The sequence below is a fragment of the Bolinopsis microptera genome, chromosome 2 (assembly GCF_026151205.1).
Source record: "Bolinopsis microptera isolate Bmic1 chromosome 2, MBARI_Bmic_1.0, whole genome shotgun sequence".
Lineage (NCBI taxonomy): Eukaryota > Metazoa > Ctenophora > Tentaculata > Lobata > Bolinopsidae > Bolinopsis > Bolinopsis microptera.
Genome location: NC_087073.1, coordinates 11,751,389 through 11,775,420, shown reverse-complemented (window position 1 = coordinate 11,775,420; position 24,032 = coordinate 11,751,389). Strand labels below are relative to the sequence as shown.

Sequence of the window (24,032 nt, the reverse complement as noted above, 5' to 3'; positions counted from 1 at the left end):
ACAAAAAACTGATTTTAAACTGAGTAAACTAGTACTTTTACAGCTCAAGCCATGATAATTTTGTCGCCATAATGTGACAAATGAATCATATCAGTAACATATAATACTTAATCGGATTTTTGAAATGTGATTATCGATTCATTACCTTTACTTTCAAAATTTCATTACAACTTGAACATTACGTATGATTCAATTATCACACTTTAAAGGAAATTACATATTTGGTAGCCAGATTTGTGTGATTTTTGAATCATTTAAGCACCGAGATCAAAAATTATCGCTCAAAGGCCTTCAATATGGTATAAGCTAGACATGGATTCAAAAATCACATAATAAGAATCATAGAATGGATATAAATTGTCATATCGTGCACTTAATTTAAGGCTTACTATAGTGTGACTTAATAGCGCACCTTTAACGAAAATGTGATTTTTGAATCATATTAACTGGTTTTAATACTATTTAATACTATTTTGTACCCTAAAAATGATAGAAAGCCAATAAAAACGTAAGATGATTCAATAATCACTGCTCAAAATAGGCTCATTTCCAACGTTTAAGTTGTGATTTTTGAATCATTTTGGCACCAATAACAATTTCAGATAAGACATTCCATTCCTTACATGCATTATAGTCACCATGATATCAATTTTGGCGTCTTTGTGAATAGTACTTTTCAGATTATCTAGTGTTGATTCATCTTGCATTTCTAATTGTGTGATATTTGAATCATTGGCACACAAATAACGATAACTCCTGTAATATAAGCACTAGAGACTCCGTGATTTCAGGATCATGAAATTTAATCGAATTTCTAAAGGTATAGATAGATATATCAACCAACAAAGAACAATGATTATTTTTAAAACGCATTTAAAAAAATCAATCTCTAGTGCCACCTTTTTTTGAACGTGTCCATAAACTGAAAAAGAAGATAGATTTCGAACACAATTTCATTTAAAGTTTTCATTTACAATAGAATTACAGGTAAATCTCAAAATTCAACGCGCGATATCTTCAAATAGGAAACTTTGTTTTCGGTAAGGACAAAAGCATTTGAAAATTTAGATCGAGCCCTACAACATATCTCAAAATTGACCTCGGACCCCCCCCCCCCCCCCCCCCCTTTGGCCTTAAGGCGGGTAGTATTCCCGAGATCGATTGACAACAGTTCTCCGCAGCTTTCTGTCTTCCATCAGTCTAGCAGCTAGACCGTCACTCACTCTAGCTATCTCATCTACTGACTTCAGCCCAGTATCTGCTATTAGGTTATCTAGTAGTGTTAAGTGAGGTCGCCCCCTGTTAATATGCCCATGACTCGGCTTCCAGAGGATCAGTTTGTTCAGTGTCAGCTCCGGATGTCGGTAAGCATGACCTGCAAGTCTGAGCCTTCGTTAAAAGTTATTTAAAAGTTGAATATTAAATATATAAACGTAGTCAAAACAGTTACAACATCAGATCACTACTTTGTAAATTTCTCTATTGCCTTTCCTCACCACAAAGGAAGCCACAAAGAAGATATGGTGGGCAGAAAGATATCAGATATAGACATGAATATTTTCAAGGAAGATCTGCTGCATAAATGACCCCAACCAGCAGTGATGCACGCCGCCGCCGGACGCCGCCGCGCCGGCACATTTTCACACGCCGCCACGCCGATACCTCTCAAGTCGGCGTGGCGTGAAAGGAAATAGAAAGAGTATGAAGCCAGTCGGGGTTGATTTTGAACTTTAGGAGATCCAAATTGTCCAACGACAATGTTAAGAATTTGGTTTTTCTTAAATATAATTGTAAAAACCACCAAATATAATTGTAAAAACCACACTTATTACATCATTATTTCATGCACGCACGTACGCCACAATTTTTGTGGGCCTGGAAATTTAAACCTAAATTTTGACAAAATTATGTTCCACGCCGCCGAACTGCGAACGCCGCCACGCCGGGCCATTTTGGGCACGCCGCCGCCGGTTGGCGAAAAATGAACCGGCGTGCATCACTGCCAACCAGTCAGTTTACTGACTGCAACTCTGCCACGGAACTCTACCAGAAGAAGATCCGGTCTGCAGTGCTCGATAACGTGGTCTGACTGGATGTGAAAGTCCCACAATAGCTTGACTTTTTCGTTCTCCAGCACCTTCTCTGCTCGGTGTTCGTACCACTTTTTACTGCGTGGGAAGCCGTATTCCTTGCACAGACTTCAGTGCAATGCGGCAGCTACTTTTTCATGCCGACACTTATATTCTGTATGTGAAAGTTGTGGGCACCCATTCAGTATGTGATCTATTGTCTCATAATGATTTCTGCAGAGTCTGCTGAGTGGAGAAGAGCCAGGTTTTTTGTCAATCCTGTGCTTTACATAATTAGTCCTAAGTGCTTGGTCTTGGGCTGCTATTATTGTTATTATTATTAAATACTCAAATTACCCAATATTATGTACTACCCAATATTATGTACTACCCAATTATTATTATTATTATTTCTAAGAAAATGGAACAGATCAATCGGATGAAGCTTATACTCTTTGCCACACTACAACTCTTCAATATGACAGGTATGTTGTGCTTCATAAGTAACAAGAATTTCGCTGCGGTTACACGGGCCTTACACCACGCACGATCAATTTCCCTTACAATGCCAATGTAGTTGTAGCTGTTGTACCAGTAATCGTTTTAAGTGAAAAGTGTGGCGCACACGACAGTCGTGGCGGACATGTTACAACCCTCCCCCCCCCCCCCGGCCCCCCGAATTTTTATAACAAGGGAATTTGCTGCGCTCCTAAAATTAGGTCCGAGTTAAAATTTTTTATAACAGGCCAAGTTGATCTTTAAACAGATTATTCAGAATTTGTGTAGACAATTACAGAAAAAGCCTCCCATAGCATAGGAGCTGCAATAATGTAAGAGACCAACAACCAAATATGTACTTTCAATTTCTTTCTTTTCAGGGGCACTGCAATGTATTGTTGGAGATGACGGATCTGCTAGTCTTGTAACTTGTTCCGATAACGTTGAGACGTGCAGTCAGTGCGTATTTTCTTTGTGATTGTTTTTTGTATGATTTATGAGCAACAGAAAAATGTGCCGTGGAGGAGACAACAAACACTTCAAATATCTTTACGATAGATGTCTCCAAGATAAATCAACATGAGAATTCAAGAAATTCTACAAATTTTACTATTCAAAGTATCAAAATCGATTGATCAGATCAAACGTTTTATCGATTCTAATATTTTTGAATAAGATATCAATTTTAAGCCAGCAGTCAGAAAATTTGTAAATTTATCATGAAAATTCAGCAAAAATGTACAGTGATACTGATAATTATAAATTAATTGACGACTCCAAATAAATTTATTACATCGTGCAACGTGTTTAGCCATCATGATAGACTAATTTTTTTTTCTAATCCACATTAGTCCGGGAGGTTGACATAAGATTTTAGGTCACTATCTTAGATTCCTTTTAACCTATTATAGAAAATACATGCCGAATGCCGATGCAATGCAAAAACCCAATCGAATTGATCAAGTAATCCTATTCTTTTGCTGGTAACTTCAAAGATGATACATTTTAAGTGCAGACAAATAAAACTCTCTGGAACTTTCTGTCAGAGTATAAGAAGTACATTTTGACACCACTTGGGGGTCCAAATTTTGGGCTCTAAAATTCCTATTCCTTGGCCAAAATTTTTATTTTTTCATGCTAATTTGGAGGCCATTAAAGTATTTGACCCAGTCAAAAAGTTTCAGTTGTATATCTTTTACGGTTTTCGCGGAAAGTCGTGTTAAAGTTGATGCCGTGGTGTCAGTAAAATGGTACGGATAAACACATATATATATATATTTCGTTGCTGTACTCCTACACATTAAAAGTCGGTGTTGATTAGATCTTCGAAATTCTTTGCATCATTTATTAAACATCGTTATCTGAGATAAAATTGTTCTAAAAGCAACTGGAATATACACAAATCTTTAAAATAACTTACAAACTAGGAAAGGATAACAAATCTTAGGAAGACGTACAAAACTATGTGACTTAAAACGGTACAAAACTAAAACATACTGAGTATATATATATATATTTCATTGCTGAACTTCTACACAATAAAAAAGCGGTATTGACTAGATCCTCGTAATTCTTTGCATCATTTATTTACATCAATTCTCAAATTATTTGTTATATAGAAGTGTTGATAGTATTAAAACTGTATACATATAATTGTGGGTGGTGTCGTATGCTGACAGTGCTCAATCGGCAAGCCGAGAGTTACAAATTTCAGGTTTTGTATCATGATTGAAACATTTGTCTGACTCAACCGGTCGTTTCATTTTGTATATATATATATACTTTTAAAGTTTTAATACTTTCAACACTACTATATAACAAATAATTTGAGGATGACTGTAAAGGTACATTTTACCGACATTTGAAGTCAAGGCGTTGTTTTACTGATAGTTGTGGCTGACTAATAACATATATATATATAATTAAAAAAATTTTAATAAATCATGTTCAGATTATGGTGATAATGGATTTAAAGGTATTTCAACCGAATTAACAATCCAACCGTGTGTATGACGTGTCCCAGTAGCCAATCATAATATATATATATATAATTCGAACAATTGAAACAAATCAAATTGGCGGGCAAACGAGACGTTTCATGATACGATATGTATAAAACAATTAACAATACCAATCATCAGCATTCAGCACTGATGATTGGTATTGTTTTATACATATCATGAAACGGATCGTTTGCCCGCCAATTTGATTTGTTTCAATTGTTCGAATTATAATGCTCCTGCTTAACTGCAGTCGAGCACTCTCTTTGGGAAACCAAGCAACAACTATTTATTATATATATATATATAATATATATGATGCAATGTTTTTTTGGAGGAATCCATATATATATACAGCTTTAGTTTTCTCTTCTAGCAAAAGGGCTCTACTAGCTGTTGCTAGGAGCATTAAATAACATTACAAAATAAACGATGTTATCGTCAAACTAAAAGTTGTTGTTTGGTTTCCCAAAGAGAGTGCTCGACTGCAGTTAAGCAGGAGCATCATAATTCGAACAATTGAAACAAATCAAATTAGCGGGCACTGATGATTGGTATTGTTTTATACATATCATGAAACGGATCGTTTGCCCGCCAATTTGATTTGTTTCAATTGTTCGAATTAAACGCCCTAGGGTGTTTTTCGGGAAATGTACCCTAGGCTTAGGGCTCGAGTCAGCTCCATTGATAGTGACGAACTGTTGGCGGTCGCTCAAATAAGATTCGAGCCATTTTTAAAATACCACAATGTTCTAATTTTCTGAGCAGAATAGAATGCTCAATAACATTAAATGCTTTTGAATAATCTAGTAGAAGTAGCACAGCGATTTGTTTACTGTGAAGTGATTGAAGTATGGTATTTTGGGCGTTTAGTAGGACATGTTCACATGACATTCCAGGTCTAAAACCATATTGACTAAGTTGCATAAGTTTTTCGTAGATCTTGGAGAAAGAGCTCAGTAATGATATGGGCCTATAGTTCGTAACGTCAGTTTTCAGGCCTCCTTTGTGCACTGGTATTACTGTGCCAGTAAAGTTAACATCGGTATATTAGCTATTTTCATATGCCCAATTTTCTTGTCAAGGGTGGCCTTGTTCTTTAATGTATTTATAATGCTATGGACGTCTTCTGGTGTGACTGGTCGTAAGTGTTATTAAAAGTGTACCTTTTTTACTACACTTTTTACTACACCATACACAAAAAAAAAATTGAGTTGATACAGAGACCCCTGAGAAATTCTTCCAAAACTCCAGGGTCAAAAGTTTGCTTTTGACCTTGAATACGTCTCGCTAAATTTGTTATACTGCTCGTCGGCACTCACTTGCTCGAGAACTTCACTCCAATTTTCACTCATGATCAGACTTTTGAATTCATGATTACTTGCTTCATTGAACTCACGTGCTATAACGGGCTATTCACGACTCGCACTCACTCTACCATTCTTCTGTAAATTATTTCCGAGTGATATTGTGGTTAGGGTCGCTAAATGGTCAGAGATATCCACAGTTAATACATTGCAGCTTAGTGTGTTGAGCACGTCATTTGTATAAACGTGATCAATTAGATTTGCATAATGATCAGTAATACGGGTGGGCCTGGATACTAGCTGTACGAAACCGTATTTTTCAAGTACAGCAACTATGTTTTGACTGGCAAGGTCTTTGTCGTATTAAATTAAATCGACATTTATTTATGTTAATTTGCCTATCAAGTTTGAATTTTGATTGCTCAAAATATTTAGGAGGAGTAGGAAATTTAAGTTGCAAAATTTGCCATTTGGAGATGTTTGCGACCGAAAATCATGCGCCCTTTGCAATATTCATATGTGCGCTGACCCTTCAATTTGCAATAAGTTTGGCTAGGATTAATATTTTTATCATAAACTGAAATGAATCTTATTGGTCTTACTCCCCTCTTTCAGTAACCATCAATTGATCCACCATGTTGGAACCTGGTCCCTTATATTAAGGAAAAAGACAGCAAACAAACAATTTGACTTTGAAATTAGTATGCAGAATGAATATCGACTATTCACAGTTTATTGGGATAAGAGCTGATGGATCAACAGATCCGATTCCCATTATGCCGTAGCACGTCATTCAGAGTTGGGACATCTAAGCTATAGTTATCCATGTTTTATAATACCAAAGTTTTTCACGTGCTTCCTGAGAGTGAATCGTATATCACACTTTTTGTTATCCAGGCCTAAGTTCAATGAATACACTGGAATGAGCAGCGGTGAATACAAATGTGGGGGTTGTTTGCTTGCCGAAAAAGGTACGACTTGCTCTACCTGTGATACTGATGGATGCAACACACCTCTCGAGGTTGGAGAAAACTTCGAGTGTTACAATTATGCGTGGAACAACACGGAGACATCTTGGGTAAAGCAAACTGAGTTCACTTTATGTGGCAGATTTGTAGATACTCTGATAAAATGCAACAGGTAATTAATTACAACACTACAAATCTTTTACATTTATTGAGGACGTTACAGAAGGAATTAATTTAATGTAGTTAGAGGAGTATGAACTCGCTCAGTCCAAACAGGTAACACGACATCTGTCCGACAGCGACATCTGTCCGACAGAACTATTTTCTTGTGTTTGAAGTGATATCTCAAATTTGGCACGTAGAAACTCGCTCAAACTTACACAGATTATCCGTCCTATAACCACCATACTTTATGGAAAGTTTCAAGAAAATCGCACGGTAGGATCCGACATAAACTATTGTCTGAATAAACTATTTTCAGACAGATGTCGCCCAATCGATTATTAGTATTATAGATATTAGGATAAAGTCACATTTTATTTATCATTCAAATTGAGTTAAAGTAGAAGATCGTAAAAATTAAATTTGTTTAATGATTAGTAGTCTTAGGGGAAACGATTTACTGTGCAATTTAGAGGAAGTAAACAGCTGCACGGTAAACTGGGGTTTTACTACAGCTACAGGGGGCCTACAATGCAAATGGCCATGTAAAGATACACCTTCCTTCATTTTATTTTATTCCATCGGTAATACTGTTAGTGATTAAATATACGTCCCTCAGACCTGGAGAAGCAGCTGATGCAGACTACTCTTTCCCTCACAATGGATGTGGACCCTGTGCTACTGATGCTGCTAACAACACTTGTGTTGAGTGTGACACTGACAGCTGTAACGAGGAGAACAGTGCTACTACCATCACTTCAGTCCTTCTACCACTCATCGTAGTTATCTACTCAATTGTGATGTGAAATATTCGTGACACTACCATCAAAACGTCGATTTTAAATGAAATATTTTGTGGAATCAGATGCCACTTTTTACTTGCGAAAACTACATAAGTACTGGACTAAGGTTAGGATAGAGCTTTCCTTCTGATCTAATTTAAAAGAGTTTACAATAGTAAATACATCTAATTTTCTTTTGAGGTCATATCAAGTTTGAAGGTTTTACAGTGCAAGTGAATATTCCTATACAATTGATCTTTTCCACCTTGGGTTTCAGAAGGGGGTTTTGTTCACCGAGAATTTGAGAACTATTTTGGTATCAACATTTTGGTATTACACATCCAGCTGCACTTAAGAATGATGCCATTTCAATTATCATGCACACAATATTTGGACAGTAACTTGTTTTTATTTATTGAGGATGATCAGGTGGAACCGTATTTTCAGTCACATTTTAAGTTGAAGTGAAATGTATGACGCTAAATTTAATTTACAATAAAAGGTGAAAGTGTTTTATAAACCTTGACAGAAAGAACGCGCGCATTAGATGCGGAACTTCGCGGATGTTAGATGTTTTGCAGTATTATTATTATAGTAGCCAGTATTACAACTATTGCCTATTATATTATTAAGAAAATGATCTTCTCATTTTAAGAGTCGATGTTGAGAATGATTATTTATAATTGTAGATAACCATGCCAAGAATAATCGACTGATCGTAAAGCCGTGGACAGTGGAATGTGGCTCTTGTACTTGTAGTTATAATGCTCGGAATAAAAATAGCTATGTTAATAATAAATAATGTAAAACAATTACCTGTAGTTCCAGCACAGACTCTAGCACATTTGGGATTTCCTTTAGGCTTCTTTTCTTCGCTGCTCAGTATGATAACCGGACTGGGGAAATCAAGAGTTATTTGTAGTCGTAAAGTTACACTTACAGCTGCCTGGATAATAGTGGGGAGGTGGTGCATCATGCATGGCTGTTTTAATCTGGTTAATTGGCAGATGATTGGTTAATCGCTAACACATTCAATGTTCCTACTGCTTACAAACTCGCACAATTCCAGTTCCACCTCTCCGCTAAATTACTATTTCCCAACAGTATGAGACAATCAGCCCCAGATGTCGAATTCAATCTATATTTCCGCCGATAAATAAGATATTTACATTTTACTGCTCAAAAAAAGTAGTCGCAGTTACATGTGTCATATATTGAGAATAAATTCTATACTCTTCAGTTTCACGTTCTCGAGTTGAATATATATATATATTGAATATATATATAGGACGGTCCAAAAGTCAGTGCAACAATGAGTGAATAAGTTGAAATAGGGGCTTATTTATATTGAAATTGTATAGCTCGAGTCGGTCTCTAATGGTTCCATTCGTATTTTGGATTATACTTAGTGATATGAAATAGTGTTACGCATATTTTTGGAGTTCTTGCTGTCCAGACTTCATATATGAGGGATGACAGGGATTTCCAACATGATGTTTGTGTTAAGCAAGGATTCGGTTATATGACAAATCGACTCACGAATTCTTTTACCTAGATTCGTACAGTCGGGATCTTTCACCGGTGCAATTTCAAATTCAGGTCTCTCCTTCAGTATTATGCAGCTAAATTACAGCTGTTTCCCAATGTAGAATTTCGGTGTCGTGAAGAATGATACTTACTGTTACTGTTACTGATAGCGCAGTGTCAATTTAACATAAAATAACGGCGTTGTACAATGTACAGGGGAGCGTGAAAGAGGGGGAGTACAGCTGTAGTTTGCATTTTTGTTGTCCTAGTAAGTATCTGGAAGACTAATGATAAACAGTATTTTTACCTTGGTTTGTTATTCATGTCGCGTCTGATAGCTGAGCTACTATCCCTCATAGTACCCTTATTCTTCAGAACGTCTGTTTTCACCGCAATCAGCTCGTTTCTTGTTACTCTATTGGCTTCTTCTTTCTTCAACGCCTCTAACTCATACTTTAGTTGCTCAGCGAGACCTGACATTTCTCTCACCTCCCCATTTGCAAAGCCAACGTTCCTCTGAACCTGATCCATTCGCCGGTTTAAGTTCCCAACACTCGACTCAAAGGAGGAGTGGTACTGGGAGAGCGAGTTAGTTTTCGACTCCATATCAGCGAGTTTCTTCAGGATTTCATCTTGATTCGCAACAACGTTGCTAAGGTTTGTTTCTTTCATCTCTTCCGCCAGTGTTTGAGCTTCCTCACTGTTGTTCATCGAAGCTATGTCTTCCTGCATAGACGTCATATCATTCTTATGTAAGGTTACATCACTGATCACCTGTTCAATACTTCCCTTGTTGACTTCGATATTTGCCTTGTTGACTCCAATATCGTCCTTGTTGACTCCAATATCGTCCTTGTTGACTTCAATACTTTCCGTGTTGACTCCAATATCGTCTTTGTTGACTCCAATATCGTCCTTGTTGACTTCAATACTTTCCGTGTTGACTCCAATATCGTCTTTGTTGAATTCAATATCGTCCTTGTTGACTTCAATACTTTCCTTGTTGACTCCAATATCGTCTTTGTTGACTTCAATATTTCCCTTGTTGACTTCAATATTTCCCTTGTTGACTTCAATACTTTCCTTGTTGACTCCAATATCGTATTTGTTGACTTCAATATTTCCCTTGTTGACTTCAATATTTCCCTTGTTGACTTCAATACTTTCCTTGTTGACTCCAATATCGTCTTTGTTGACTTCAATATTTCCCTTGTTGACTTCAATATTTCCCTTGTTGACTTCAATACTTCCCTTGTTGACTCCAATATTTCCCTTGTTGACTTCAATATTTTCCTGGATATCTTCAACATATTCTTGAATTACGTCAATTATCTTCTTTTCCATATCATCCCTGACCATTGCCAACTGTTCAGTTAATGACAACTCCATTTCAGCGAGTCTCTCCAGGATTTCATCTTGTTCCATTACTTCATTGCTGTTTGTCTGTATAGTCGGTGTCACCTTCTTAACTTTCTTTTTTTTCTTTTTCTTTTTCTCTTCATTCCTGACCGCTAACTCTATTTCATTGGACAGCGATAACTTTGTCTGTTTATTTTCTTCTATTGCCCTCTTCGCCATATTAATTTCATGGGCCATTGACAACTTCATCTGCTCCATTTCAAGTTTAAGACTTTTAAGCTCGCCCATAGTAACTTCGGCGGAGTCCGGTCCCTGAAGGATTAACATTCATTAAATCCGTCAGAAATCATTAACTAATTGACTGGGTCGAGATTCAAATATCATACTTGTACACGCTACTACGTGAAGTCATTGACTTGTTCATATCGCAAATTAAATATGCTTTTACAGTCCAACCTCTATATACCGGGCTTTTTTTGGGAAACGAAAAGTGCAAAGTGTACAGTATTTAAAAAAACAGGTAAAGTGAGGTTCATAATCCCAGACCCCAGTATCACTATCTGTAGCCTTTCAAATAATCTGTCAAGCGTCTCATAGTCATATACCTCATTAGGGGCTTGTGATGGAATACAGCTCGACATGCACCACGATATGCGCTGTATTAAATAAGATCTCTTGCACAAAACGAGCTAATTATGAATTAACTAAAAGTTTGCGGGAAAATAGAGGTACGGTATATCGAGGCACCCGGTACAGAAAGGTACGGTATATAGTGGTTCGATTGTACTAAGAGGAAACTTAAAATAAAAACCAAAAAGTGTTCATTGTTCGCCAGGAAAAGTCTTGATTTTAAAATTAAATGGAACGGAAGAAGTGAACCGTGGATAGGAAAAGTATAACTTTGTAATTTTTTAACCTCATCAGTGCAAAGAGATGACGTCACCAGTAGAATAGAAATTAGTAGGAAGCGAGGAGTCGTAATCATACCTTAATTAATACAATTTTGATTAGAGGCTGTCAAGTGTCAATAAATTAAAAAAATGTTGATCATTTCTGAAACCCTTAAAGTACGTTGACATATTTATTCGAAAAATTACTGCCTGAAAAGTGAAAACCATTTGAAAGCACAAAGGCACAAATCGAAGTCTAAACAAATGGAAACTGACATATAGTTAAACAGTCAATAAGCAACAAAATGGCAGAATGCACAATATTCTGTGCGGTCAACTATAAACAAAGTCACGTGAAAGGGACGATGTGACCAGTAACGTGATTGATGATGGCGCGAGGGACAACAACCTTTACAACCAGCAATAGCACCTAATATACTTTACGAGTCGTAATACGACTGTGGAAGAAATTTTTTGTTGTTATCATTTTCAATTTTAAAGACTTGACTGAAAATTCTCTGAAAATGGACAGAAATGTACTGCAATTAGCATGGTTCAGAGACTAATATTAATATGATTTGACGATTTTCCGTTCGATGCTTGAACTTGAAGTCAAATCAATTGTTTGATTACTGTTTTATAACAGTATCACCCATAGTCCACATCATCGATCGATTTGATTTTGATGAACAAAATCAGCTCTTAGAATGTGTACAAACTACAAGGACGGTTGAATTTCAACCGTTGAAAACGTGTCGACTAGAATTAAGAATTTTTATTTTGTCGACCGAATCCTCGAATGAAAATTTACAGTATCTCAATTCTCACGGCTCACCTGCAAGTTGTTAGGTGTTATGAGTTATCAAAACATTTGTGCACTGACTTTTGGACCACCCTTTAATCATAATTTCACCCTGTACTTCTGCATTCTGAAAGAGTAATGAAAATCTGCATCCTTACCTTGGTAGTCCTCTGATATCACTTTCTATTTGATCGATCTCCAGCTTCACCCCCTTAACCTCCATCTCCACTTCGAGCAAGTCGTCTCTTTTTAACAGGCCACCACTTTCCATCGACTGTATATCCTCCTGCAGCTGTTTTGTGAACTTCACCATGTTTTTCATCTCCCAATCTACATGGTAAACCATCCTCTCGTATATATTGACCAGATTAGCTTGGGACTCAATCTCTTCCTTGTTACCTTTAATATTTTCCTTGTTACTTACAACATTTTCCTGGATTACGGTTATATTTCTTTTGCTTTCTTCGACATTTTCTTGGATAACGTCAATCTTTTCCTTGCTTTCTTCAACATTGTCTTGGATAACGTCAATCTTTTTCTTGCTTTCTTCAACATTTTCCTGGATAATGGTAATATTTCCCTTGCTTTCTTCAATATTGTCTTGGATAACGTCAATCTTTACCTTGTTATCTTCAACATTTTCTTGGATAACGTCAATCTTTTCCATGTTAGCTCCAACATTTTCTTGAATAACGTTAATCTTTTCCTTGCTTTCTTCAACATTTTCCTGGATAATGGTAATATTTCCCTTGCTTTCTTCAATTTTGTCTTGGATAACGTCAATCTTTTCCTTGCTTTCTTCAATATTTTCCTGGATAATGGTAATATTTCCCTTGCTTTCTTTAATATTTTCCTGGATAACATCAATCTTTTCCATGTTAGCTCCAACATTTTCTTGAATCACGTTAATCTTTTCCTTGCTTTCTTCGACATTTTCCTGGATAATGGTAATATTTCCCTTGCTTTCTTCAACATTTTCCTGGATAACGTCAATATTTTCCTTGCTTTCTTCAACATTGTCTTGGATAACGTCAATCTTTACTTTGTTATGTTCAACATTTTCTTGGATAACGTCAATCTTTTCCATGTTAGCTCCAACATTTTCTTGAATCACGTTAATCTTTTCCTTGCTTTCTTCAATCTTTGCCCGATTCTTCATAACATCACCCCTGACTATTGCCAATTGTAGATTTGATAAATGTTTCATCTGCTGACGTTCTTTCTTCACCAACTCAATTTCCTGAGACAGTGACATTTTCATCTGTTCCAATTCTCCTTTGAGATTTGTAAGCTCACTTACGGTTACAACCACATAGTCTATGTTCAGTTCCTGAAGTATTCATATTTAGTACTGGAAGATCAAGAAAGCACTAAGTGATAGGCTGAGGTGAACAACTATGGCAATAGAGTATTGCCATAGTTGTGAGATGATTTGAGTCATAAAATTAAGGTTAAAACTGAAATGTGTCCGGCGGACATTGTCCGCTGGTCGCCAGGAGATGTTTTGAGTATCAAATGGAGCTGGAAGAAGATAAGCGTGGATTTTTCACTATGACAGAAATCACCAACTTATAATTCTGGGGATGCTAAATTGTACCTGATTAGTGCCAAGACATGACGTCACCAGGAGAAGATTGATCAGCAGGTAGTGGGGAGTGATACACATAGCTTCAATAATTCAGCTTCATGGTCAAATTGAAATTGCAAATAAGAAATTCATCACATTAAAAGCAACGATTTTCTAATTAGGTGATAAGAGTGCCGTTTAATCGGCTTTCGCAATTACATCACGAGAACATACTTCGTACTTGTTGAATTTTTAAAGCAAAACGCGTATATATTTTAATTTAAACTAAAATAGCCGGAAAAATAAAAGTCTAATAGTGAAACTATTTGAAAGGGTGCGTTTCAAAATTTAAACAGAGGAAAACTAATCCTAGGATTACACAGTTGACGAGCAACAATAAACAATATGTGTTTAAAGTGTTAAGGCCACGATATTTTGTTAGGGCTGCTGTAAACAGGGTCACAATGTTAAACTTAAAATATTAAGAAGGTGGTGACACGTGATAACCTGAGTAGAAAACAACAATCTATTGTTATCTGTTATTACAAAACCCAATCAGCTTAAATGTTAACAAGGTTCAAATCAGTCAAAAACAATCAAAGGCCCAAGTATGATGAACGATAACTTCACGATAACTTCAGTCTTCACCCAATAACTTAGTATACAAATACAATAAAGTGTTTATAAATGCGAAAAACAGAAATGCGAGGGGGAGCTGTACTGGGGTTGATTCTTAATTGACGATGTCAATTCTTCGTAGCTCGGCAAGGCCCAGTAGCGCACTTCGCTACAAAGGGTTTCCAAATTGAAAATGAATACGCTAGTGCAGTATAATTTTAACATAATACACAATAGCTATGTCAGTCGTCGCGTCAGATCATATGTCATGCGCTCCTACTAAATCGCTCGGCCAAATTTTAAGAAAATTCTTGTGAAACGGCCCTTTGGGTATGAATTTGATCTCAATCGTTCTACTTTTGGACGCTGATTCCGATCACCCCCCATGACGTAGGGTAAAAATGCTTCCCTGGAGAGTTATGGGCAAAAAACCGTTTTGGTCACGTGACAGGCTAGTAAAACATGAATTCGATTGTTTAGGGCTCGGGTTAGGGTTAGGGTTGTGGTTACCTGAGGACCCCAGGCTATTATGTTCATTAACATAAATAAATAATAAATAAAGATTTGGCGGAATGACAGGCTGAGCGCGGCCCAGTAAGGTTGTGGTAAGGGTTGTGGTAAGGGTTATGGATAGCTTCGGGGTTATGGTTAGGGTTAGGGTTGGGATTAGGGTTTATGTAAAACCGTTTTGTACGGCTGTAAAACCATAAAAACCAAAATCACGTGAAATTTTTGGGCGAGCGAATTAGTTGACCATTGTTAATGGTAGGTAGTGCGCCATCGACAGTGAGCCGCGCGTGCCGACTGTAGGATGGTTTTTTAGCGCTAATTTCGGCCAGCACAATTTTCTTCAAACAAATAAATATTGAGTATCCTTCCCGACCTCCAATTGCAACAAAAATTGGTAAGCTTACTCATAGACTTACAAGGAAAGTGTCCGAAAATTTAAAGCATATCCAATTAACAGACATTATGTTACAGCTAAAAGCAGCGTATTTTGCCCCATTTTGATCACTATATCAACTCCGATATCCACCAAATTTTTCGGACAGTTGTAAAAGCCCTATTGGAAGGTCGTCGCCAATTTTTCAGAATGATCTCATTTAAGGAACTGAAGATAAATCCGAATAATACGACAAAAATGGTCAAATTTGGACGAATTTGGTCAAATTACGCGACTTTTACAGCTACTTTTGCTCCAAAAGCCGCGCACCATCAAATATGGCACTTAGGCGAAATTCACTGATCTTTCCAAAAAGGTATGACAAATTTGGTATTGTGAAAATTCTCACAGTCTCTAGAAAACACTGGTACAAAAATTTTTAAAATCCGAGCAAGTTTATTTTTATCGTGCACCTCCTATTAATGGTCTGGCCCGGCGCGCGCTACTTCAAAGAAATTTAGACGAGTAACATCCGTCAAGCGAATTAGTAAAAGCCGGCGGAATGACAGGCTGAGCGCGGCCCAGTAAAGCTAAGCTATAATAGTATAGCGATCAGTAGCCCGCCTAACCACTAAAATTATGGTCCATTTACAGAAATAAACGTATAAGCAATAATATAAACAGATAAATTAAAATTTATAATCGCACCCGACGCAACAATCACCAAATCGCGAGCTGTTATGAAACATAATAGCCTGTGGTCGGGGGGTCCCCAAGTAAAACAAAGTATTAAAATGCTCCCCTGACGAGATATTGTCAATTGTGCATTTGCAAAAAACTGTCTCGATCACGTAATATTACTCGATCACGTAATATATATGATATAGTATAAGGAACTTAGTTTTATAATTCTGGTTAGGTTTAGGGTTTCAGCGTGTGTCTTTGTTAAAAATTGGGTTATATGGCCGGGTTAGGGTTGGAATCAAATTAGAGGGTCAGGGTTTCAAATAGTCGTTCAGGACCAGCTAGAGAACGGGTTGAAAAAGTCACTTGACAGTCGAGTGTAGAGTAAATAATCATCATCTTCAGCTTCTTTTGTTTGCTTTTCTCGATCGCTTAGTGCAAAAACAAAATAGCTGAAAAAGAGCGCATATGGATTGGAGTGGCAGCTTGTCATACGTTGTATGACCCGCCGCGCACGAGTGCGCGGCTCCCCCTGTATCGTCGAAACTCTATACTGTATACACTATATAGTGAAGCGACCGTGGGGGTCACCACGATCGTAACCCCCACGGTCGTTTCACTATGGTGAAAGAGTAGAGTTTCCACGATACAGGGGGAGCCGCGCACTCGTGCGCGGCGGGTCATACAACGTATGACAAGAAAGTTGTGGTCTAAGTTTGATTTAAATTTCCACGGTTAAATTTCACAGTTATTTTATTAATCAATACACAATAACGCGAATGCCAAGAAAATGGACAAAAATATTATCAGAAGTTTCTTACAACCTCATCCCTGCCCCTTTCATGGAGTAGATGTGTATATATTTGATTGTTAATGCTTCATATATAATATTAGTAGCAGTGGACAATTCCCGTTATCTGTCTATGTTGCTCTGCCAATTGCATCACTTGATTTAATTAAATGTATACATAAGTTGTTTGAAAACATTTTTATATTAATCAATTAAATCTAGTATAGTTCGTTTTAACTTTCTGCGTTGAACTAAATGTTGGCAGAATTGATAAATTTTAAGTCATTAATATTTCTCCTATTTAATTGAGCTATCTGTGTGCTGTGGGTTTTCTTCGTGCTTATAATGTTGAAATTCATGCAGCCACATCTAGATATAAATTGGGACGGCTAATGGTCCAATTTGTGCTTTTCTTAAATTCTTGTTTGTCTTTTTATGACTCAGCCATCAAGAATCTTTTATAATACTGCTTCAGTACATTTACATTGTAGTGTACTGTAAACATAGTACTATACAATATTATAGTGCAGTCTGTGATCATTTTGAACTGTTATAATGGACACTTTCTTCGAGACACGAACCATTTTTGATCTTCTCTATGTGATAGCTTGTCCGATATTTTCCTCCATCATTCTTGCAACCAATACACTGAGCATACCATTTTGAAAAGTGTCGGCCTTCTGCACAGAATTCAAGGTCCACTCAGTCCAGGGTTCGAATGTGTGTGTTGATTGACTCAGCCGAATGATCGGAATATCGTGTTTTAATGAGCAGGGACCCTGCCAACAGATCAATAATCTTCTTGGGGTACCCCTTCAGTACATCTACATTGTAGTGTACTATAAACAGATTACTATACTATACTATATTTTATTCTCATTGAATGTGCATGATGTATGTAAGTGTCAAACGAAATATTTTTGATCTCTGCTGTCTCCGTAATTGAAATTATGACGAGTGATATAGGCAGAAAATCCAGCTAAATTTTACCATCAGTTTTTATTTATAGGGAAAGATCTGACTGAATGTTGCTCTTAAGTATTTATTATTATTATTCTAACATTAACTAACAATATTCAGTCTTCTATCACAATTATCTGTTCACTGGATGTAGGCCCTCAAGGCCCCTGTTGAGCCTTAAGCTGCACATCTTAAAATTTTCTTCCCAGCCCATGGCAGGCAGCTTCAAGATTCTGATTTAAGATTCAATTGAGCCAGTCACAGAGATGGCAATATTTTATTTACATGCTGCATTTGGAATTAAGCCTTTTTTGTTTGACTAGTTTGACTTGAATCGTCTCTGAGCTGTCACTGCAAGTTCATTAGTTTACTAGGAAGAACCTTGATATTATTAAAATATCGATGAGAATAATAACCTAGTCAGCAGGTTATCAAAGTTACACCACTGTGCACAACATAGCTTACTTACTTTGGCAGTGCACTGATATAATTCTGTACTTTATTTCACCACTTGATGTAACTGCAAGGGTATCTAAACAAATACCGCAAAATATTCTTGGATCACCTTGATAGCAGCTTCATTGTGGACAACAGCTGGTAGACTTCTGACTGTCTTCCAGATCATTGTCACTATCTTGACTTTTGCCATTTTATCTCTGGAAAAATTATTCCTACTAGAACTAGAATTCGACTTGTCTAAGTTTTTCCACAGACTAATGTCTACAAATCTTAAATGTGTCTGATGAATTCTTCATCTATATATACAAGGGAGTTCTTGGTATTTTATAGGTGTTGTATTTGATCCAGGTGGCTACAGGTCAAGTTTTGTATCAATTGGATCTTGCAACATCTTGCAAGTTCACAGAAACAGTTTTCCATGATCATATTATAATTTAATAAAATAATTTAAAATGTAATCCTGTATATTTAAATTGTGTTATTTACATTATTGTGCTTGCTTTCAAACTGTTTTATATTCTTCATATTTGACTTTATTTATATTATTTATTTAATAGCTCATGTTTCTATTTAACTACAGTAAGTAAGGTGTCGGTTGCTGCAGCGCAGCCACACCAATGGACAGGCTGGATAGCTCACTGTGCACTCAGGTTAGTTGCTTATTTAACCCTGAATAACAGAATACTAAATTTAGAACAAAACCTTTAGTTATATATAATAAACCCTATCTTGAATATTTTAACGAAGTTTTTTGGGCAATTTTTAGCCTTAATCTCAATATACACCTTCATTACTACATAACAAGATACTGTGATTATAACAGATATATATCTTCAGGGATGCGGCTTCTTTGGAAATGCTAGTTTCGATGGAATGTGCTCGAAATGCTTCAAAGACAATCTTAAGAAGAAAGCCGCCCAACAAAATGACCAACATAATTCCGGACCCTCAGTAGTAACTCCAGTTTCAACCGCAATTTCAACCACTTCAGAACCCTCAAACGCTCCTTTAAAGAGTAAGAAATTCCTTAATTACTCACATCTGAAATTGTCTCAAATTACCAAAATTACCCGATGCGACTGTTTTTAAGTTTTAAAATAAAATCTAACCTGACAATAATGCCGAAGCTATTTTAAATCTAACAATGTTTATTATTACAGACGATATACCAATACCAGTGATGAACAACGTAGTTGAGGAATTAGCCAGTTCACCGAGCTCTCAACTCTCCGTCACGCCCCCCGAAGACAAGGGCAAATCCCCTTCCAAGGGTCGAAACAGATGCTTTACCTGCAACAAGAAAGTGGGACTTACTGGTCAGTTTTAAAACTTTCTTTCAAATACAGCACTCTGATTCTGTATTTATTTGTAAAGTACGTAGGTCCGGAAGTTGTGCTTTAGCTAGCGATGATTTTTCTGTAAAATGCCGTGTTTTAGTGCCCCGCCTTTTACTCATACTTTAGCTTCAATCAGCAGTAGCTCATGGAAATACATTTAAATACCTCTTGAGACTGAAGCATGACATTTACATCGAAATTCTATCATGAAAAGAGACACGTAAAGGTAAATGTTAGAGAGCTATGTGGCGACCTCTCATAAAACGTGTACTATCGTGTCATATTATGAGACTCCAAGCACAGATCCGATACAAAAGTGAGATCTAATTAAGACCATATTTGGGATAAGTGAGATAATTTGCTACTGACACAGAGATAGGTGGTGCTGAAGGATCTGAACAATAGTGACAAGAACTTATCACATGATCGAGAGAGAGACCGCAATGTTTTTGTGACCTCCGTTTAAAGAGAGGCCCTGTTGTTGACAGTGCGGTGGTTAGTGGTGTAGCGTTTCAAACACCCACAATCACCACCCTTCACATTCTACACTCGTTACACTCACTGATTAGCTAGCTGATAATTTATCTGCGGGCCATGGCAACCTGTCTTCTATCCGACAAAACACTTTGTAAATATAACAGGCCAAAATGCGCATAAATTATGCAGGTAGAAGTAAGTGTATAGTGGAATTGGCAAAAGAGACACAAAGCATGCTGTAATTACTGTACACATTACACACGGTGTGTACAGCTGAGAGAGAGAGAGTAGTCACTCGTAACCGTGCATATCATACGACACCAGCATGTTGTGATCACTAACGAACTTACCATAACGCTCTAATGTAGTCTCTGTGCGTGTGTGTGCGTGTGTGTGTGTGTGCGTGTGTGTGCGTGTATCTCTGTTATGTTATTAGCGAGTATATAATGTGTGTATTTGTCTCAGTAAGTGGTAATAGGTAAAAGTGTTGGTCAGTGTGTGATGTAACGGATACAAATAGGTTCAGTAAGGAAGCTCCAGACTTATTAGACAGGACAGCGGAGAGCAGGTCATTCTTACACGTTAATTAATTACTCTGTGGTATTTAGAGCCTCAGGGTTCGGTTTTAAGATGACTTGTTCGTGCCCAGGAGGAGTTGTGTGTGTGTCCGGCTGTAAAACACGCGGTGTGTGTTAAAAATAGACCTGCTGTTTTATAAAAGTGCTATTGTGTTGTTCCTTTTAGCGGCGGCACTCCGACATTGATCTAATGTAAAGGAACAAATTAGATTTTCACAGTGGTGAATGCTGAAAGTTACAAATAAATCAAACAAAACTGGGAGAGTCTTAATTTAGAAACAGTGCGAGGTTGTGTGTTAAAACATGTTGTACACAGTACGCAACACTCTCCCGGTATTCTCCTTTATAACTACATGCCATTATGAGTAGTACACTCACCGCTCTGCACTATTACACTTCCATAAACGGCTTCAGTTCTGTTATTAACTGCTGTGTGTAAGCGGTGGGAAGCGAAGAATGACAGCATCGGCAAAATTAATTGATCCGATCACAAGACATCATTTATTTTCTTTGTCCAGTGAAATTACTAATAAGTTGTGTACAATGTACTTCTGTATCTCATTATTCAAGAGACAATACATAATAAGTGTTCTCTGATCTTGCTTTAAGTCGGTGTTGTTTCAAGTGTTATATTAGACGTGTATTCCTCATTTAACAATATCTTAACAAGCTTAATTAGCACTTCACCTGTCAATTAACTTTAAACCCACTCAGAGTATAACACGTTCACTGTTCAGGTTTCAAGTGCAGATGCGAGAACCTATTCTGCGGACTGCACCGCTACTCGGACCAGCACCAGTGTTCCTTCGACTACAAAAGCGACGGCCGCGCCAAGCTCGAGAAAGAGAACCCTCAAGTGGTGGGAGCCAAAATCCGCAAGATCTAACCGCGCCGTGCTCCCCCAACTGTGTTCCCAAACTAACAAACAATATAAAGGGTAGTTATATGAACTGAATTGGGCTCACTCAGAGATTGGAGATTTACCGTTCGCACGCGGACTCTAGACTATTCTATCAGTGCGTACATCGGACTGTACAGTCGAGTCATACTCCGTTTAAACTACTGTCGTTTGTTTGCGAGTGTCAGTTGTGGGTTGGATTTAAGATTTACCCAATTTCCTAATGCTGATGAGCAGAATTTGGAGACCACACCCAGTCTGTACTTGTACCATCTTTTATCCGATGCGTCCACTTCAATTTTCTTATTATTACGTGAGCCACGGATCAAATCATCATTGTTATTTTGTACTGATTTGAAATACAGTAGATTTACGAATATAAGTAAGTGATTCTCATTATTACTTAAAACAATATTTGCATGGTTATGTATCGAGTTTTCAAACTCGTTCGATCTTTGCTATAAGTTTATCGCAAACACGGTGATTGTTTAACATGAAAATTTGGAGACCCCACACGAACAAAGATCGACTGGGGCCGGGGAGGCCCCAACATTCTCCGGGGCTTACAAATTAAAGGGATGCGACCAAATATGAGGTAGAGTTGTATTTATGTCTATTGTCTTTTCGTCACCAGTAGGCTATAAAAATGTAGTATTATGACGTAGATTAATTAAGAGACCGGGCAGTGCGCCACTTAAGATCGAAATGGTATTCGGGTTAAACGGTAGAATTACAAGTCTGTCTGAAACGTTAAAATATAAAACATCAAATCTAATTATTTTCCTGGTTTAACAGCGCCATAAGCCCAACCAAAAGCTTTCCGATCCTCTTAAAGATCTGAAAATATCAATGTGTATCTCAATTTTCACTTTTTAATTTTTGCAATAAACGATCTTTCTAAATAGCTTTTGGTTCGTCTACAGGCAAACAAATATTGTCGACGTGTTTGAGGGAAAAGGATGTTCCATGATTATACATCACTCCAACCCGATATTTTTACTTAATTTCGATAGGGTTAAAAGTGGTAAATTATTCTTACAAATACAATAACGAACTGGCAAAGAGATGAATGTATTCCTAGGAATTTAGATTGTGTATGAACTATGTATGAAGTTTGAAGAAGTATTATGTTTACATTTAACATTGTTGACCATCTGCATCATTACATGACTTAAACTAAAGAACCTATTAATCTATAAAAGGATATTACCAGTAAAAATAAACCAAATTTCGCATATATACGATATCGCTGTGATTTGAAACTTGCCTAACCTTAAAAGAGAAGGTTTAAAAGCTAGATTTTATTGTTATCTTTATTTTTCTGTTCAGATGGTAAAAATATTCGTTAAAATAAAGTTCGTATTTTTAATTGTACTCCTTACAAAAGTTATTCTTTTGAGATCACAGATATGTGTGGAAAAAAAAACATAAAATAATGTTGACGGATATTCCCCAATATAATCTCTTCCTCAATCCAAACTCCGATATAAATGATCCGGGAAGTTCCTGCAAATAAGTTATCTTAATATGGCGATTTGTTAAAGTTTAACTTTAACCTGCGGTATCTAGAACTACTCGCATGTTCTGCCGTATAACACGTTGAAAGCTTGTTTCTGTATGCAGTGCCTTATGATGGTGTTGGCCGGGTGTCAAGACGGAAACTTAGTTACTTTCCTGTAGATCAGAGTGCATGGTGTTCAAAAACATTCTTATAGAACTCAAGAGGTTGAAAATTACGCAATCCAATTACGGTTCGGCTATATCAGGATGTGCGGGTTAAATTTCCACGGAATTATCTTGTCAAGTTTTATCTCTCAAGTAATACTATACAGAATAGGGATGGAATGAAGTAAAAGTTAGTTCGGACTGAAAGTTCTTTGATAACAAATTCTGTTTAGAGTTTAGACCACGATTAGGTTTCTGAAAATTGGAATTTGTCCTTTGAAGAGCAGAGTGTTGGGGTACTGGGAATTCTCGGCCTTGCTGAGAGGGAGAGCTTACTGTTAATGTAATGACTTGACTGTCACGTGACCAATTGAGAAATTAAATCATCTGACTCCCCCCTACATAAGGGGTAAACAAACATCTTGTTCATCGACTTGTGACTAAACTTACCAAACATTTTGGCTTCTGAAGTTCTACATCTTCTGAAAATGACCAATAATGATAACCCAAAGTTAAGACAAGGTTTCAGTGAGCTGGCTCGCTCGTTACTTGGCATGGTTCCAGTTTTACAATGCTTACACACTGGATAATCCGGTGCTAGACAACACTTCTGCAGACACAGTACCTCGTACATACCAACTTCCGTGATTAGTGCTCAACTACGTAATGAACACTTTTCATTATGGCGTCATATTGTGTGGCCGGGGCTACATTATCCCTGAGTGTGATGATGTAAAGGCACTGATAGCCCG

General features: G+C 37.1%; 2 protein-coding genes across 3 annotated transcripts; one reads left to right on the top strand and one right to left on the bottom strand.

Annotated features, from left to right (window-relative positions):
- Positions 1–1,133: 1,133 nt before the first annotated feature.
- LOC134826790 (myosin heavy chain, striated muscle-like) lies at positions 1,134–14,030 on the bottom strand. Its single transcript, XM_063839288.1, has 4 exons — positions 13,962–14,030; positions 12,523–13,694; positions 8,603–8,682; positions 1,134–1,258 (listed from the first exon to the last, which is right to left on the bottom strand). Exons 1-4 carry the CDS (start codon positions 14,028–14,030, stop codon positions 1,134–1,136), a joined length of 1,446 nt encoding a protein of 481 aa, XP_063695358.1.
- Positions 4,380–22,970, top strand: LOC134826688 (AN1-type zinc finger protein 6-like). 2 transcript variants are annotated; one of them, XM_063839166.1, is made up of 5 exons: positions 4,380–4,398; positions 18,906–18,975; positions 19,163–19,340; positions 19,486–19,641; positions 21,455–22,970. In XM_063839166.1, exons 2-5 carry the CDS (start codon positions 18,943–18,945, stop codon positions 21,601–21,603), a joined length of 516 nt encoding a protein of 171 aa, XP_063695236.1. In that variant the 5' UTR covers positions 4,380–4,398; positions 18,906–18,942; the 3' UTR covers positions 21,604–22,970. The 2 variants fall into 2 exon arrangements, with proteins under 2 accessions (XP_063695236.1, XP_063695237.1); XM_063839167.1 differs by lacking the exon at positions 4,380–4,398 and adding an exon at positions 7,043–7,055.
- The last annotated feature ends 1,062 nt before the right edge of the window (positions 22,971–24,032 follow it).